Raw genomic sequence first — 19633 nt, 5'->3', positions numbered from 1 at the left:
TATGTAAAAACTTATGCACATAGGAATTCACCATTAAGTCTTCCCTCTGTTCACACATACAGGGGGCAGTAATATGGAAGAGCATAAATGAAACATAAGGATAACTTAAAGAAGTGATTTATACGATTTACGTGAATATCCCCAAATCAGTAATAACTCAGTGTCCTAAAAAGCTGGAAACAAGATGATACATATTAAGTTCTTGCTCTGCAGATTCCTGCCCTAGATCTTCACCATGCCTCCATATTCTAGCTACATATATATAGTTTTTACCTAATCCTAGAAGGGATTAGGAAAAGTGTTTATTACAAAAGAGAATTGTAGAAGATTGCAAAGAATATATATGCATTTATGTATATGCCTATGCACTGTAGCTACACAGGATATATCACTTACACAGTTCTCATCCCCTCATCTGGGGCAGCATCTTGGATAAGTGGGCCAGCCCCAGAAATATTTTGGGAAGGGATGTAGTGCCCTTGCATTATAAGGAGGAGGAAGTCCATACAAGGTATCATTTAGTGAGGGATAAGATGTGAGTATGATCTGACCATCAGTCATAACACTGGAAAAAATCAGCATCTTCTGAAGACTCTAGACTTAAAGGAATTTGTAGCAGCACAGATGGCTTGACATTGACACCACGTTGCAAAACACAGAAAGAAAAAAAGACCTAAGAGCTTTCTCTTGCAGAGAAGATCCAAGAGTTTGCCCAAACCTGGTGTTACACTAGAATTTCAATGAAAAAGGTAAAATTACAACTCCACCTATTTCAAATAATCTCTTCGTAAAGCCTTATTTTGCATTATATACAAATATCATGAGGAGAGCAGAGAAGGTGAAACCAGCTTAGATAAAACAGGCTTTGCAGAATTAACTTTCAGTTAATAGCAATACTTTTTATGTGAAATTAAATTAGCATCTGTTAACTCAACCCGTCATACAGTCTACTTATCTCCCTCGGTATCTTGCTTAGAACTTAAAGTGGATGGAAAGCATAAAACAGATATGCCATTTCAAGGCACAGACACACAAAAAGTCAAAACCAAAGGTTCTGTCTGATGCCATGATCTAAGCTAACACAAGATGTGTGAGGAGGAAGGCACAGATATGCATTAAATTCTAATATTCCTTGTAATAACAAAGTATTTGGAAATTGCCTTTTCCCCCTAATTTATCTATCAATCAGTAATTATCTATCAATCAGTACGTCGCAACTGTTTGTAGCATAGATAATGCAATGCTTTTACAAAAAATTTCAGGGTGAGTATGAAAGCCTGTTCTGACTTCCATTACAATGGACAGATGGTAATGTTATAAAACAGGCTTTCAATGTGACGGCAATGGAAGAATCTGACAGCAGAAATTTTCTTGACTGAAATTGAAAGATAATTATTTGCTGCAAATGTCGAGGAGTTTAGGCAATATTATATATTCAATATTGAAGCAAAGCTTCACAGCCAACCCAAGCAGATAATCCTCCTAATAACCTATGTCACCTTTGTAATTAACGTGGCTAAATAGAAGGTTAATATGAGGCAGTTGTACCAGAGTACATACAGATGGCAGGAATATTCACTATATACAATTATGCTTCAAACAGAAAGTACCATAGTGTTTCACTGAACAAGCAAAAGGTAAAATTTTTAAATTAATAATAATAATTTAAAATAATAATATGTTTTAAAAGTTAAGAAACTGTTGCTTTAACAGCTTCATAAAGCTCAGATGTATTTTTCCTCTCTTTCAGTCCTTGTGAGGACAAGTTGTACAATTGGGCATTCTTGAACAAATAGGCATCTGGTTTGCTTTATAGAAACCTTGCAGGAGCTCACAATTCCCACAAACTACACCACAGGGATCCAACACATATTAGCTGAATAGTACTGTAGATGTTCAACTGTTTTTTTTCAGCAGAATATTTTTCACTGAAGTCTTGTTTTTAATCATTTGGTTCAGTGGGAGTAAATTCCCTGCTGCACATTCACAGAGCAGAGAAAGGCAGTGTTCACAAAAGAAGACCTGAACAAAATACAAATGAGCACTTCAAAATCTTCTAGTTACAGGGAAAGATCAAATCTGATTTCATAAGGAAGTTACAAGTAAGAAAGCTCTTCCCATATCGCCTTGTCTAATTCTATTTTACATCTCCAGACACTGAAAAATAGAATATAGGCAAAGCAGCTGGCCTGAGGCAGAAAATTTTGCAGCATGTAGGAGCAATGGCTCTACCTATGTGTCTGATATGAGAACTACCAGTTAGGTTTGCAAGAACAAGACAGCAGTTCCCTGAAATGGCTTTGGGACAGATCCAAAGAAGTTAGGCACAGCGGCATCATTTCCAAGCTCCTAGATCTTCAGAAGCAGGCATTCACCTGCCCAAACTCAGTTTCTTTATACAAGAACTGCAGGAAGGGAAACTGGAGGAGTTACAGAAAATATCTGCATGCTGGACAGGAAAGTAACAAGGTTAAAAAAATGTTTTGTACAAGTCTGAAAACTGAATAATTCCCAAAACTTAGAAAAAGGTGGGAAGAAACATTCCAGAATCTTTGGCTAAGAACAGACATCTAGTTCTCTTTAAAATTATAGAAGAAAAAAAGGAGGATGGGTGTATTTAGCATTTTCCCAAGGTTTATAGCAAATGTCCTGAGGTAAGAACTGACATAACCCCAAGAGGAATCCATCCAAGCATCTCTAATTTCTAGGCCATGGTGTCATCCTCTCCTGTAGCTGTCTGACTTATTTGTGCACAGTGAGACAACTTAAACAGGGGAATCAAAGCACTAACTCTGGTGATTAATGCACTGTCTGGGGAAGTGGAATATGTGGGGTTTCAAAGCAGACAACACAGGCATGTTATGCCCTGAGTAAATGATCTGATCATCAGACTGTGTTATAAAAATTAAAGTGGTTGCAGGAGCAAGACAGCAGCAACCATGCTTCCAGATGTTTCTTTTGAAAATGATGATCGTAGCTTTTTTTTCCACTGAGTGACAAGTTGGGTAGGACATTGTATAATTATGAATCTACAAGACCCATTTATCTCAGTTTCTTTAAAATGTATCTGATCTTGGAAGCCTTGCTCCTGCATATGTCGCTAAGTAAATCAGACTAACAAATCCCTCATCTTTTTCTTACTCATTTTACCCTCAGGTCTCAAAGTGAGACTGACCGTCATTTATAAAGGACAGATTATAGGTTTTAGCTTTGCTATAAAATAATAATTTTGTTTAGTACTAGACACTTTCCTTCTATATTGATACTGTTGCTCCAGAGGAAAATTCATGTATAGCTTTTCTTCCCAAATGATGTATGTATTTTTAGCCAGCTCATGTAATGTTTTTTTCAAAGTCAGTCTAAGCAGTTGAATTTACCCCTGGTTAAAGTACTTCACTTATATCATGAAATGCCTGAAAAATATTTAAGTGGAAATGTCTTCTATTTTTAAAAGATTTATTTTATCAGATGATTTCTCAGCAACTAGAATGAGCTGCTGAATGAGCAAATGAAAATGCACATATGAAATGATCCCTTCTCTATTTCTGTGCCTTACACCCGGGTAGCCTATAGGCGTGTGAGATAATTTTAGTTTTATTCTGCTTGAATAAGATACAAAGAAATGTCAGCTAGATACATATTTATTTCTGTGGCCTGTCTCCTAGGAAGGAAATGTTTTTCTTTTACATACTAGAGCTTGCTGTCTCTTTTCTTTAAGTTTCACTTTTATCTCATAGCATTCCTTTTTTCATATATTACAACTTGATGTGACATTCAATATCCCTGAATATTCAAATAATAGTAAAAATACTAACTCAGCTACAAAAGAAACATATTACATACTAGTAGAAACATAATACAACATATGTGAGCGCTTTGTTCCTCTTATGAAACATATTACAACATATGTGAGGGCTTTATTCCTGTACTTTCAAAATTGCATGAATGAAATGTTATATTTACTATTAAGATTAATAACAGAGTTAAAAAAAACAAACCACAGACACTATATGTGTTTTTATTTCAGGGACCTCATATGGGTGTTGATAATAACTTGTCAACACCATTTTTTAAAAGATAAGATTTTCTGGGAAAGATGACCAAGACCGAGGGAAAAGTTTGGTTTTCTTTTTTTCCAAACACTATAGTTTCCCTTACTACTTAGAAATATGTTAGAAGGATCACGTTCTTTTTCCCTGCAATTTTCCCTGAAACCTGAAATTGAACGCGCTGAAAATTTTCACTCTAGTTAGACAATTTTCAGTGTTGTCTAAAGGCTAGCATTAGTACATCTGTCTTGTCCACCTTCTGCCAGAGTTTTGCATAGATTAGATACATTAAATAGACTATCACTACAGTTCCATTTTATTTTATGTCTGGATATTCAAGGCACAAGTCCTGACAACCACTCTTCATCCAATTCATTATCTTTTCCACCTCCTTCCTCAATAGGCATGACCACATCATTTTACTTTCATTTTTTCACACTTAGCAGCAGCTCTGTGACAGACCATTTGCTAAAGAAAAACTGCAGGTCAAATTCAACTTTCCCAATTGTTTCAGGCCCTCTACACTGTCATTTAATTCTGAATTCCACTTAGTTTGCCAGTTCTTCATTTTGGCCACTACGTGGTTCGCTAGCTAATTACGTGGAATGACTTCAGACTCCTAAAAATGAGTTGTCTCTTTAAAGAGAGCTGTTTGCTGAGAGGCTACAGTGCCACGCATATACACAATTCCTGAGTTTTCCTGAGAAATACTCCCTCTGGCAAACTTCTGCTCCTGGGATGAGAACCTTGTTATTAACAACAATTTATCGTCTGCTTTTGCCTTACAGATGTGCAAGACCTCAGACTTTGAGTTAACAGAGGCAGTATTAACATAACCTAACCAGTCATGTAATTTCTGAGCAGTGCTGATCAACATTACATGTAGGGGTTTTGTTCTTTCTTCCCAGTTCTATGATGATACCACTTAGATTTTGTGTGATTAGTAATATCTTTGTAGAATTACGTAAGAAAAAACATCTGGACAGTAGCCAGACTGAAAACTGCCCTGTACTTCAGCCACAGCATCTGTTCTGTATCCCGTAACATACACAATTTGGCACCTTTACTTCCTTTCTCAACCTTTGTGCATTTGCATATGGCAAACCAAAACCCTAGCACACTGCTTTTGAGTGACAGAAATCCTTACTAACTCACCTTAGTTTGGCCTGGTCCTGCTGACCACTATACTAGGTGCTAGCCTCCACTTCTTTCAGCTATTTCTGTAATATCAAAAGATCACTTTTTGCACCAACAATGAAAAAGTGAGCTATGCCCTTGTATACTAATTAGGCCAGTGACTGACTGTCCTTTTTCAACACTAACAGGTAGCCACTAGGAGTTTCCTTCATAACATTGTATTTCCCAATTGCCAATAATAAAAATATCTGGTAGCAATTTATAATAGTCACCAAAACCATCTTATAGTCAAAAAACTGCCTTTTAGAGAGAGTTTGAATATCATGTTGGGCTGCAGAAAATGTAAATAAGAGATATATATGTTCTGCTTGCAAAGCAGCAGGAAGAGAGGTAATATAGTAGGACTGAACACCAAGAATTTAAAAGTAGGAATAACCATTATGTAGCAAAAATTTACCCTGAAAGACAGGTGTGCTCAGAAATAGGTTCACAGATTTTAATTCAGAACACATAGGCTAGGACTCCCTTCAGGCTGGCACATCACATTTCATGTGGAAAGCAGAATACAAAGCAGAAACAAGGCCCAGAGAGAAAATATTTTATTCTCATACCCATTCATACCCAAGAAGTCAGAATTCAAGAGGTAAGCACTTATGTCTACTACAGAATAATCTCCATACATCTAGAAACAATAAACATTTAAAGTTATGTGTAGTTCATAAAAGCGCTCTTCTGATTGACTTTAAATCTTCTCTATATGCTCAGAGTTCAATAGAAGGACACTGAAACAATTTCTCTACACAAAATACAATGCCTTCCTGATAGAAATGTTAGAGACATGCAGAATGTGATTATGTATTTTGTTATTTTTACAAAAAAAAAAAAAAACAAAACTGCAAAATTCATCACTACATTAACATTTGGCATGGCCTTCTGTGGAATAGCCATCTAGAAACAGGTATGACTGGGGAGATAGGGCTTTTATAGGCATGAATCTGAACTTGAAAACCTGCAAGATGCACAGTTCCTCATTCTATGACTTTGGTGCTAGTTGATTCCTCTTATTTCCATAAAATCGGGGTCCTAGGTTATGCTAGCTGTTCCTGACAGCTAGTTTCTCTGAATTCAGTATTTATGGACCTAACAGCACAATAAAGTTGTTTTATTCTTTATAACTACTACATATTTCAATGCACTTCTTACAAGACATGGAACATATTTAAGAATATATGACATACAGTGCAAGTTTGTACCAGTATATCTACTGAGACTATAGTCTTCACATTTGAAGCCCACAGATTTTTTGCAGCAGCTAATCACTTCCCTTTTGCAAATGTAGGCCTCACTATTGCAAATACATATGCATGAAAATCTGTATCATCCCATTGAACTCAGGCAGTGGCATCAGAATTTTAAATTAATCCATATAATTCTGATACTGTACACTTTTATGACTGGCAATTCAAGGATCCTAAATCCAAAAAATAACACTCTGACCTTGAAGCTTCAAAATTTTCATTACCAAAGCTCCTTACATTTCTGCTACTTGCCGTGCACTTAAAGCCCCTTCCACCCCCTGCTCTTAATGGCACTGTGCAATTTGGTGCTTTATCCATATCAGTAACTTAAGACTCTACTTTGCTGCTAAGACTGAACTTTAAGGCAATTTCAAAATCTGCCATGATGTTTTCTTGGGAGCCCAGACACTTCAATAAGGGACACTAACTACATTAACCAGCAAAACTGCCAAAATTAGGAGGACTGATCTATAGGCTTATTGTGTATATAAATGTAGTAGTATATACGCTACAGTATGGTAACCACCAACCGCTTCAAAAGACCATTTCTATAGAAATGTGTTTTTTCCCTTATGCATAATGCGCATAATACCATGAGCATTCTGAGTGTGCTATTCAGCAGTTCTTCATAGAATTATTTAAAAAACAAAAATATTTTCTTGGTTTTAAGATATTTAGGAAGCTCAGTGAGTTCAATTAGTATTGCTGTTCCTCCTGAATAACTTCTAAAACAGAACAATGTGCGTAGAATGCACAGGGATAGGCCTAGGATATGAGCTGCAGTTTGTTCTTGCAAATTCTCCTATTCTGCATTATTTCTGTTGGTGAGTAGATACTCTTCACTGTAGTCTTTCTTCCTTTTCTCTGTGTTAAGAGCAATGACAGTTGGAAAAAAAGAGGAAGAAAGAGATTTTCAGTTTATTTTGAACTGTACCAAGTAACAAAATTGTTCCAGTTGGAAAATCAAAAATATCTGTCCTTATTAGCAGTGCCCACTAAAGAAAATTTAGAGACAAATTTTTGCTAGCAAATAGTTCAATATACTTAAATTATGAATGTTTTCTCACTTCCCCAATTACAGGACTATTACAGGATTTCATATTTCCTTAATTCCATAGGCACATTTGAATGGGCCATGTATTTCATATTTAATAAAGGTCCATAAATTTGATATAGATTTAAGTTGTTTAACATAAGTAGTGGAAATATTATATACATTATACTATTTAACATTTCTTTGGTATAACATATACTCACTTCACCAATAAGCTTCTCTATATTTTAAGACACACTTACTTTATAGCTATGATCTTGACTTACAAAAGGGAAGTTACAGTATTGAATGCTAAAGCTATATTTGGGTATTTTAAATGTAATCATGATAAAAATTACCTACTACAACAGCTTTTTTGCATATATTGCTATTATTTTTACCAGATCACACTAGAGAATAATTAGTGGGCAGGGTAGATAGATAATAAAAAATTAAAAGCATGAATTAGAGATGAATGAATCTGATTTACGGAAATACATTTTGACACAGCAGTTGTTTCTTGTCAATTCAATAAGTTTCACTCAGGGGATACGACTTCTGGCCATAATCTACATGCTTCAGATGATAATCTGCTTTACACATAACTCCTTTTTGTCTGAATTCATGCAAAGTTTGATAGGACACATACTTTTGATATTTTTATAGTTTGTGGCATTTAATACTGAATTTTAATCCTGTGTATATGGAATGTCATGCATACAATAAGACAGAAAAATAAGTTTCCTTGCACAGTTAATATATGGCTGTAATGACTTGAATAATTTCTTATCTTAATTACTTGTTTAAAAGGATATGATCTCCTTTTTAGCAAATCCATCTAGTCCCAACAGAATGTCAAAGTAAACCGCCAGTCAGCCCAAGTGTCTGTGGTAAAACTGTGCATATAGGTACTCCCCAAAAGAAAGAATCTGGAAGGAAGGAGAGGTCTTGAAAACAGTTTAAAATTTATAAACAGCAAAGCTTATAGGTGGATTCAACATTGACCAAAAAAGATGATGTCTCAGATTTGAGGTCAGCATATAAGGGCATTATGGCTGAATCGCATTTATTCATATTTACGTATTCATAGAGAAATGAAGTCACTGAATATAACAGGGGAAAGATTTATGCCCACACATCAAAGAAGTTATTTCCTTCACTGGAACTCAAGATTTCAGTATTTGCTGCAGACAGTTACTCTTAGAAAGTTCTGAAAAAAAATATACATTGAACAGTAATTTGCTACTGAAAGATTAAAAAATATTTGCAGTTATCAATAGGTTATCCTCAGCAGCTCATGACTACTGGACTAAAGCAGAAAGGAAATATTGCAAAGAAGCAAAATAAATGAATGAAAGATATAATTTAGACATAAAAACCCTCCCTTTTATTTCTGGTTCAAGCTATTATAAGTGTCTCAACTGTGCCCTTGTTCAAACTATTACAACAATAGAAGCTATCTAGTTTTAGATTTCAATCTTAAAAACTCATTTCGTCCAAATCTATTAGATTCTGAGAAAGTCTTAATCAAAACTGAACAAGAATAGGAATCTTTTTTTTTTTCATTTATTATAACCAGATAAAATATATTCAGAAAAGTAATAAAATGAAATGTCAGGGATATACCGGAAAATTAATATATGACATATTCAGAGGAAGTAGAGATATTTCCCCCAGTGATATCCCATGTGAATATTCATTTGAGAGGGGGAAATAGCAGGGGAAAGTACTTGCCATTTACAAAGTCTGGCCCTTGATTAGTACTTCTATTATGGCTTTTGCTGTTTTATTTAATCTTATACAAACATGCATGAGGTATGGATAAATCCAGGAATCAGGATATTAAAACTGAATGCCTTTAAATGCCATAATACATCACAGTCAGCTAATATGAGAAGATTACGATCAATTTCTCTCCCTTGTTTTGTACCAGTTTCAGAGAAAAGTACTTTTTCAATTCAAGGAATACCTCACTCTTGCAGAAATTTTCTTTCATTGTTCTCTGTGGAGAGTTTGCACCTTACAATTCAAATTCACATACGTCTATAAACTATCCACTATTTCATCTCGAATAAAAGGAGGAAGACACCTGCGTGTGAAGGGCCTACTGGATCCTTCACAGGAAGGGTAGATTAAGATGATCCCAAGCACCCAAGAGAATTGGATGTTTAGTTCATTTTGATGCTTTTGTTAATTCCATTAATAGACTGACTATAAAGATTTCACAAAGGATGCAGAAGACTGGCTTTTTTTTCTAGTTCAAAATGTTTGGTGATACAAGCAGACCTCTGTATTATCTCCATTTTGTGACATTTACTCAACACTATTTGGTATGTCCCTGCTTTTTTAAAGCTGACCTAAAGTTGGTTTGCAATTTTGTTTATTTTGCTTTTCTTTTTAGTTGGATACACAATGAATGATCTCATTTTCGAATGGCAAGAAAAGGGAGCAGTTCAAGTAGCAGAAGGTCTCACTCTGCCACAGTTTCTGTTGAAAGAAGAAAAGGATCTATGTTACTGCACCAAGCATTACAATACAGGTAGGAAAGCATGTTAGTGATTAAAACTGGAAAGACATTTAACATTTATATTATTTTTGAAACTTGTTTTATTTATTTAATTATTCTTACTGAACTCCCAAGAAGATTAAAATGTCCAGGTGCATTGTGCAGGATAATGCAATCTTAAATAACAGATATGATGAAAGAAAACTACCTGAAGGCTGATCAAACTTCTATTTTAGTAAATTTAAGAAACTACATAGCTCACATAATTCAGAAGCAATTCAGCCAGGAATTTTATTTTTACAGTAGGTGCCATGAACACATCTACACAGAACTGCTGAAATTAAAAGGTATTATGCTGTGCACTAAGCATGGCCTGGCTCAGTGAGGAAAAAGGGACACGGCATCCCTATGAGCTGCTGTCACATTTAGATGGGAGAAAGGGTTTATTGTCATAACTCTAGAGGACAGCATGGTCATTGTTATATTTCTGCATTCCTTTGACCAAACTGCATTTCTGTGGCCAAACAAGTGCTCTAAAATATGAGCGCAGCCCACAACCCTGAAAAGATGGCTGAGGTTTGTGCCTCTACTTGAAAAAACAATTGGGCCATATAATTTGTCCAGAAAAGTCAAGCTGTTTACAAGTACAGAAAACTGGGAAACCTGGATGCAGGCACCCATCACATGCTTCAGGATAGAGACTTTAAAAGACCTCAGCAAGCAAGAAGACAATTGCACAGATGTGGGACGTGCCTATGATGAGCAGGGGGAATAAAACGCAGTGCTGAGTGGCACCAGCTGCAGGCAGAAAAAAGGGTACGTTCTCACCAGAGGAAGCAGCAGAATGGCCTGCTCTGAGTTACAGAACCAAAGTTAGGGGTACAAATCTAAAAGAATTCTGTCAGGGCAAACCAGAGAGAAAAGACAGTGCAGCACTGCATTTTTTGTGAGATTCTCCTCTTCGAGTACTTTCTCCAGGGTATTAAGTTTTTTATTCAGGTCTGCAGTACGAAGCTAATCAAATTAGAGGGGTTCGATTTGCTTTCTAGGAGAGCAGGAGTGCCTTTCATTACTTTCTACAGCCAGAATTATTAACTACCAATTGTAGCTTAAAAACCCCTAAATATTATATTAAAAGACAACAACTAAGAGTTTCTTTTCCTCCACTATATCACTCAGATATGAGACTAGTAATGTGCTTTCTTAAGGCTCCTGCAATGAGGTGATGTAGACCGATACCCCTTAAGGACACTCCACAAGAAACAAAACAAAACAAAACAAAACAAAATCAAAACCAGAAATAAAGCCTATTTTTCTGACCTACAACAGAGTAGATAAAATGAATTCTTAAAAGAACGCTAAGCAACTGCTGCTTGGTATGCAATAAGGGACCAAAGAAGAGTATTTAGTTTCAATTTACTTACAGCACAGGATGAAAGCTCTTCCAAGACATCCCATAAAACAGCAAAAAACCAAACCAAACCAAAAGCCTTCCTGTGAAGCAAATTAATGTGAAGCTTCAGGACAGTGTGTGGAAACTCATCAGTGCATGTCTCATCAGTGTTTCATGCCCAACTGAAAATGGATCACTGTAACCACAGCTTGAAAAGTAAAATGCTTCTAAATATAGGGATATAACAATTTCAGAACAGTGCAGCTAAATGGCTCATCAAGTTTTGTGTTTTGAAGTGATGCAACAACATTTCTGAACATTTTCATGTTGTTGCGGCCACTGGTATATGTGACAAATTTGGGAGGTGATGTAGAATCATAAGTAGAAAAATCACAATATTCAAACCATTCACATTACAAGGATCGTCTTTCTCTACCATGTCTTCATTGACTTCCTGTGTGACACACATTGCTCCCCTGGCCTCTCATGCAAAATGCAATTTTAATAGCAATCACTTTGAAAAACTAACAGTCTATGACAAGCTGAGGACATGACAATCTGTAGACACAGAAAACAACACTGCCTGACTCCAAAAGGGCATTTTTCTCTGCAGAAAAGACCTCAGTTATCACCCCTGCACTGATAAAAATTGAAACATTCGACCTTAAATATTCATCGCATAAAAAAATTATCAGCTGTCCTTGAAGCAGAGACATTACGTCTAGATGTCCTTGCTATTTATGTTGCTGTTAGATTCTCCTTAGTTTCTACTTCTCCCCTCTGTAACACTGCTAACACAGTGGAGCATGTGACTATTCTTTCATCTTGCAAGACTTCTGTTCAAGTCATTATCTACCAGCCTCCCAGACCTTTCCTGTAGAACCGCTGCCTACCCAGTCCATCCCCAACCTGTATCAATGCATGAGGTTACCTCACTTTCATTGCAGAACTGTGCATTTATCTTTACCAATTGCCATGATGCTGCGGTGGGTCCTCCAGTCTATGGAGATCCCTCTGAATAGCAGTTTGGTCCTCCATTCTGAGCAAGTGCAAATTCATCAAATTGAAAAAAAATTAGTTTATCCTTCCTACATTTATTTTCAACTCTTTTTACTGCAGTCATTACCAGTCTTGCACCAATGTTAAGCTTACCACCTGCCACAGAACAAGCTATGTAAAGTCACTTCCTTCCTGGCCAAGAACTTAGACTTATGTAGTCAATGGCACATGAGAGCATCAGCACTGATATTCCCCAATATGCCACTGATATTTGCAGACCATGACTTGAAAGAATAACTCAATGGTAGTACATTCCTACAGCTGGTTTGTGAATCTTAGTTTTAGATACATAGACACCAGCCATATATATGAGAACATGCCTAGTTTTATGTGACAGATGCTTGAAAATTATTATTTCTAGTCAGGCTGCATGATCATAGACACAGCCTGAATGTTTTACAACAAGGAAAAGACAAGTACTTTTACAAGCAGTTTTTATCTCTTTGACTATTCTCAGTGTGTGTTATAGTGCAATAGACATTTGTTTTGAGTAAATAATGGTCCTTTTTTCCTTCATACAAAGGTACAGAGATGAAACAAGAATACTCAGAGCATTACAATGGCAACTATTTAGGGAGGACCTAGGAATCCAAGATATTAAATGTTAGAAAACAGTACCATAAAGTGCAGCAGCCACGCTGCTTCAATCCATGCAAAATCTGTTTCTTGGGTCTATCTATTGAGTCTACCTATTGTTTTGTCTTAGAAAATGAGTCTTTCGACTTTTGCTTTTAGAAGAGAGGACTGTCTAGTTTTGCCCTATAGAGAAAAGTGCATCAGCTGCCTTTTGCAGTACCTCTTTTCCAGACAAAATGACAAACTCTGCCTTCTACAAATCTAGAAATGATAAACACTGCAGCAGTTCAGGACTGCACCTAGAAATAAAAGCTCTAACACAATGTTCAAGCTCAGACTGAGCTTGAATGCTTAGGACCTTTATGGGTAGTACAGGAATCAGCTGCCTAAAGAAGTGATTCCAAGAAGGCAGACAATGGTAGAAGCCCTATATTGTATTAAGGGATCTAAATCTAAGTCAGTAATTTTGGCTAAGCCAGGGAAGAAATCTCACTCTCCATTTCTCCTTTCCTGCTATCTCTCAGTACTTAATTTCACATTAAATCTGTGTCTGTCGCTGTTTATCAAGGAGGAAAATGCAGTGCTAGAGGAGAGGAACATCATCACATCTCACTTGCCTCAGGACTCTTGTTAGCAAATCTCCATAGATAGCAATATTTTGGCCATTGGGCTGGCTGGCTGGCTGTTTTTTGGTCATTGGTCTTCAGTAAAAACAGAATGTGTAGTCCACCTCTGTATTGGCAGATGCGTTGGAACCAGAATACAGATCTAACCCTCATACTCTGCAGGGTTCCATAATGATTTATTCAGATTTGCTTAATTTAGTTTAGTTTGATAAGCCTTGAATTATTCTCTATTCAGCAAGTATAAAATTCTTACTTAAGTAAATAGTTTTATGAAATTTCACTAAGCTATACAGTCTTTAGGCCACAGTCTTCTCTATATCCATAAAATGTTTTCACAGTACATTGGCTATTAGCATTACCAATGGCTTTTCTTACATGAAGTCCAGACTATGACCCACTAGCATCTAAAGTAGTATCAAGAAGCAGATCCTTCAGCAGATATCTCTCCATTTGCCACGGATTAACAGTTAAATCTCTTCATGCTTAGTTCCTTTATTTTTTATTTTTAATACTTATTCCTTTTATATTTTGCTGTTATTAATTTTCAATTTCATAGTGTTTTAATAAATATTATTACTTTTATCTTTATTTCTCAGGCATGCTATTTCTTTGGCTGAGTTTCCTAAGGTGATTCTCCATTATGAAAACTTTCTATGTAGCTTCAGAAATAGCTCCTCAGCCTTCCTGGGAACTGTAAACGTGACCATGATATTATGAGGGTACAGTAACGAAAGCTTCCCACAGGGAATATCTTAAAGGTTGCTGAAAGGGGACAAATCTATTTAAGTTCTACCTATTACTGCCTCTGGAGCAGTGTGAGGCAGAGGAAACTGAAAAGGACTCCTTATGGACTGAAAGATACTACTTACGTTTGCTTTTGCTTGCACCCAAGCACACTCCTACCTGTATAGCTCACTACTTAAACAGCACCTGCCATTGTCAATAGAGGTTGTACAGCATGAAGGTGTGCTAAGGTGGAAAATTGCTCTTCTCAGATTACTCACAGTTGGCCACAGCAGCAACAACCAAAAAAAGAATACGTGACTTAAATACTGACTCCAAAGAAAAGCCACTTGTACTTTATGGGGAAAAGAAAAATCCTATAGAATGACTGGAATATCAGTTTCAGTGTGGACATTGCATGGAAATCATGCCAGCCCAGCAGATCTGACCTTGTTACTAAAGAACATGTGTAAGAGAGAAAAATGCACCATCGCATACATATATACCAGTACGTTCACTTCACATGCATAGGTACAGCATTCAGCAAGACAGTACTTTTGGTGCCTTTAGCACACTTGAATCCCTGGTTAGGCTGGACTTCAAACATGAAGAACCTCTGTTTTGGGAAAAAAATGTTTATCATCTTTTAGGAAGCTCTTAATAACTGTTCTTTCTTTTGCATTAGAAAAATCTGTTCATTTTATGGATTGTGTGCACATCTAGATTTACCCTTAGTCTGAAATAGCATCAGGCTTTAATATGTTACTCGGCCTCAGCAAAACCACAATACCACAAAAGTTTCATGTGTTCCTCCTGGCTACTCTCCATGACAATTACAGTGAATATCAGAATGAACTAGAGTTTACCTTCTGTGTGCTGCAAATGAATTATTAGAACAATGCTTTTAGCTGCTTGGATATTTCTTTCCCCAGCTGAGATGACTTCATGGGTATGTCTCTTCTGATCTAGTCAAGCATCCAGTCAAAAAGATTAAAGCACAGCTAACCTGGCTTTGGATTTGAAATAAAATACAGGATGAGAAAGGAGACCCACAGCTGGAAAACAACAGCACAGCCTCTGCTGACTGCCTCCTAGCTGAAGTTCACAGCTGCTAGTGCAATCTATTTATTTTTTTTTTCCATTCTGCTTCATTAGCCAAATTTATGCAAGTGGCTCTGATCTCAGCCAGGAAGGGCAAAAATTAACATCACCCCTTCCACACTTAGAACAGTAACTGTTAGAACTGCAGTGCCAAGACTGACTTCCAACTGTTGCCTTTCTCCAATAGTCAGCAGTGGAGTAACAGTGAGAAGTCTACCCGGGGAGACAGCAGTCTCCCAGGGAAGCTGCCAAGTATTAATTTTTCAGTGCTATTCTGGAACAAAGCAGATGAGGAATACCTATGAGTGGCATGTCCATAAACTCACTGGGCCTGAGACAAAGGCAGGAATCTAAAGTCACACGTTCTGTACAGTTAAGTATTTTTCCACTTCATTTTCTTATTTTCAATTTTTGACTGTCAGGGATTGGGGCTTTTCATTTGTTTGGGGGGTTATTTTTAACCTTGGTCAATAATGTCTAGAAAAATTCAAATCCATGAAAAAGAATCTTTCAGTATAGTTCCTGTAACACATCACTCAGACTGAGTTCTGGCCTCTTCATTATCCCATCTCTTTTCTATACTTTTCTATGATTACAATATATTCCATTGGTACTTCTCTCATTTAAAATCTCTTTCATTTTCTCAGGGTTCTGTTCTCCACAGCTGTTCTCTCTCCTTAGTTTAGATGAACTCAGCAAACTTACAACCACATAAAAAAAAAAAACAAACACACCAGACCTAGTACATTATTTATTGCTCCCTCGTTAGGACATGGTGGTGAGAGCTCTGTAACAGTTCGAGCCCACTTGAGTACTCAGGAAAGAGACTTAGATCTCTTATCCCACCTTTCTCTGGAGAAAAGAAAAAAAACACAAAAAAACAAACAAATAGTAAAAAAAAAAAAAAAAAAAAAAAAACAAAACAGTGTACAAGCTATAGCCAATGTTTACTGACATTCCAGTTATGTACATATTACACTTTCTGATGCTTCTTAGTTTTCCTTCCTAATTTGTTTTCAAAGAAGAACATAGGACCCTAGAAGAAGGAAATGCTCCATGCTGAACTGTAATTATTGTGATCCCAAATAAAACAGCTTTGCAAGAGACCTAGATCTGGTTGATACATTTCTGTCACTCCTTACCCTCATGATTTCCTGTGATGTATGAGAGAGAGAGACCAGTGCTGTCCAAGTCTGCTGTCACAAAAACACAAATCTTCAGGGTAAGGATCAGTTTGAAGTAAGAATATGATTTTGACAAAGGCCCAGTGCAGAACTTCTAGTTATGTGAGCTGTACTGAACTGCTAAGTAAAAGAAAGTATCTTGTAGTTATCTTTTTGAAGATCCTGGGAGAGAAATATAAGGGAAAATCCTGGCCTTTTCCTGTTCACTTAGTTAAACCAGGACCTCATCCCTTGATTGAAGCAGAAATCAGTTTTGAAGCTGGGGCAGCAGATGGTTGAGACAGGATTTGGGACACAGATTTCAGTAGTGTAGATAGGATTCAAAAAAAACAGCAATTAGGAATGGAACTAATAATCGAGCCAGCAGATATAAAACTCCTGGGATATGCCATTTTTAAAATTGAACATCATAACTACTGTCTTTCTAAATAATTTCTGTCTCAACAGAATAAAAATTTTATACAATGATAATTACTATGACATCATAGAAACAACAGCCTGTGAAGAGAACTATTATGAAAAGAATTAAGTTCAGAAGATATTTCCAAGCCTAGAATAACAAAAAATTCAGTTTGACTTTATCTGAAACACATTTCTGTGTGCCTAACACTTGTCACAGCATAATATACAATATATCAAATTAGTATGGCATAAGCTCATAAATAAGTCCATTACATGAATTTTGTTAATATGATAAATATTAAAGCATTATTAATGTGGAACTATTTTCTATAAAATGGCATTTTGGCAAATAAAAATGGATTAGGAAAGTATCCATCAAAATAGATACATTCTATAACAAAAAAAAATTGCATATCAATTAAGAAATAAACAACTATACAGCTTTCCATGTTAAATTAGGAAATTCTTTCATTCAAATAAGGAAGAAATCTGAGCTATGCATATTTCCTGCTGTAAGAAACTGTGTATTCATGTATACTCTATTTACAGTAACAGCATTGCCGTCAGCACCATTCATATGTGACTAATATGAGCATTGAGCAGAATTAGAAAATCTGATGAGACCAGGTCAAGAGCTGTGAAATAATCTACAGTCCATAGGGTAAAAAAAAAAAGCAATCTGGACAGGAGAAAAAAAAAATGGGTTTATGGCATTTCTATGAAGAAACAATAATATTTTTGTTCTGGTTTAAGTTGTTTAATATTCAGTATCTGGGAAAAAATAGGCCATTTAATTAGCTTCCTAAAGTTAGTTAATCTCAAATCCTCAATTTCTATTTAAATCTCAGACATTGTACTTTTGAACTGGAACAGTTTGAATGGGGATAAAAGGCAAGACTTAGCAGAATCCTAATGCCCAAATTGATCTCACTATATTTTTCTCAAATTCATTGAACTAAAAAAACGAAATTTAAGCTTCAAATTGAACCAAAAGATAAAGGAGATGATATACAATAGGAAAGGAACCCTTTTCTTTGCATACAGCAGTATTTCCAAGCAATAGAAAAACAAGTATGATCACACAGAGGAAGTTTCCTTTGTCATAATGAATTGTGTTTTGTTTTTTACAAGGAAAGAAGAGTTCCAGAGGTTAGTGAATTCTTAAGTTTTCAGGTTTTCTGTCCACTTTCTTTTCAGTACATACTCCTGTTATAGCAGAAATCATGCATATTAAAAATTACCGAAAAGAAATCAAAACATCCATCTTTCATTAGAGAACAAATATATTAGACAGAGTGTAAATTCTTTAATGTACGCACTAGAAGTTGACAGTAAAGAACATTCTATTTCTATTGAATATTTCTTCTTTGCTATAAAAAGGAAAGTTTACGTGTATTGAAGTCCGATTTCACCTTGAGAGGCAGATGGGGTACTATCTTATCCAGATGTACATACCAAGTCTCTTGATCGTCATTCTCTCCTGGGTGTCGTTTTGGATCAATATGGATGCAGCTCCAGCCAGAGTGGCTTTAGGCATAACAACTGTACTGACCATGACAACACAAAGCTCAGGTTCACGAGCATCTCTTCCAAAGGTAGGCAGAATTTCTTTTGTTTGAACCACATTAGTACAAATTCATAATGCTGTGTGACAAATAAACACCTTCAGTCAACATTACAATGTGTGTTTGAATTATCAATATTCAGGCATCTTCTAAAGGAGATAACCTTGAAATATTTAGGTGGGTTTTGAGTCACCAATCAAATATATTCCATTCCCACTATCTCAGCTATTTAGCCAACTATCTATTAAATTCCACAAACTTCAGTAAGTAACGAAAGCAATGTTATTCAGTACTATATAAATGCTGCTTAGCACTTCGCTAGCTCATCATTTTCCAGATCCCAGTATTTGATGACATATTAACGGATATCACTGAATTTCTAAAGTTCATAGATTCTATCCTTCTCTCAATGATATTTCTTTCTCAAAACCTGCCTACATTATGAATTAACTCACTAATCATAATTAACTAGTTAACAACTAGTTAACTCCCTAGTTACAATTTACATTAAAATACAGAAAAAATGTGAAGCTAAGTAGTTCCAGACAGCTGTATAAAGAATGGCTCACTACACACTGTAAATAGCTTCAATTATATTTGTGTGATTAATTATTTAAGTTTTCTGACTTGTCATTGCTTTAGAGATTTTCATTTTAAGGCTTATTCCTTGACCATCTTCATGTTTCACTGTACTTAACGGAAATAAAATATACACAATAAAAATACACAAAGTCCACTTCTGTATTTAGCTTTAACATGGTATTTTTATGATGGCTAATTAAATTTTTTTCCAAGTAAAATATCCCTAACAGGAGTGTGTCTCATGCCTCAAATATATGGATTTAAACGCATATGAATCTAGCATCAACAGATAAAAAAACAAAATTTTATAAAAACTCAAAAAAATAAGACTGTAAGAGGTTACCAAAGAGAGCTACAGATGTTTTTTTTGTCAGATTTTTTAAGCCTGAAGCTAGTTAT

General features: G+C 35.9%; 1 protein-coding gene across 3 annotated transcripts in view; it reads left to right on the top strand.

The window, feature by feature from the left end:
* GLRA3 (glycine receptor alpha 3) overlaps positions 1 to 19633 on the top strand; it is a 74252-nt gene that overhangs the window by 44618 nt on the left and 10001 nt on the right. For all 3 annotated transcript variants that reach the window (XM_057419152.1, XM_057419154.1, XM_057419153.1), the window contains exons 6-7: positions 9919 to 10056; positions 18468 to 18682. In XM_057419152.1, coding sequence (XP_057275135.1) covers positions 9919 to 10056; positions 18468 to 18682 — 353 coding nt within the window. The remainder of the gene's footprint in view (positions 1 to 9918; positions 10057 to 18467; positions 18683 to 19633) is intronic.

This window comes from Pezoporus wallicus, unplaced genomic scaffold (genome assembly GCF_028554395.1).
Source record: "Pezoporus wallicus isolate ANWC-B61680 ecotype Strahan unplaced genomic scaffold, APGP_CSIRO_Pwel_v1 contig_2384, whole genome shotgun sequence".
Classification (NCBI taxonomy): Eukaryota; Metazoa; Chordata; class Aves; order Psittaciformes; family Psittacidae; genus Pezoporus; species Pezoporus wallicus.
The sequence above is the reverse complement of the archived record's forward strand: the minus strand, read 5'-3'. Positions and strand labels throughout refer to the sequence as shown.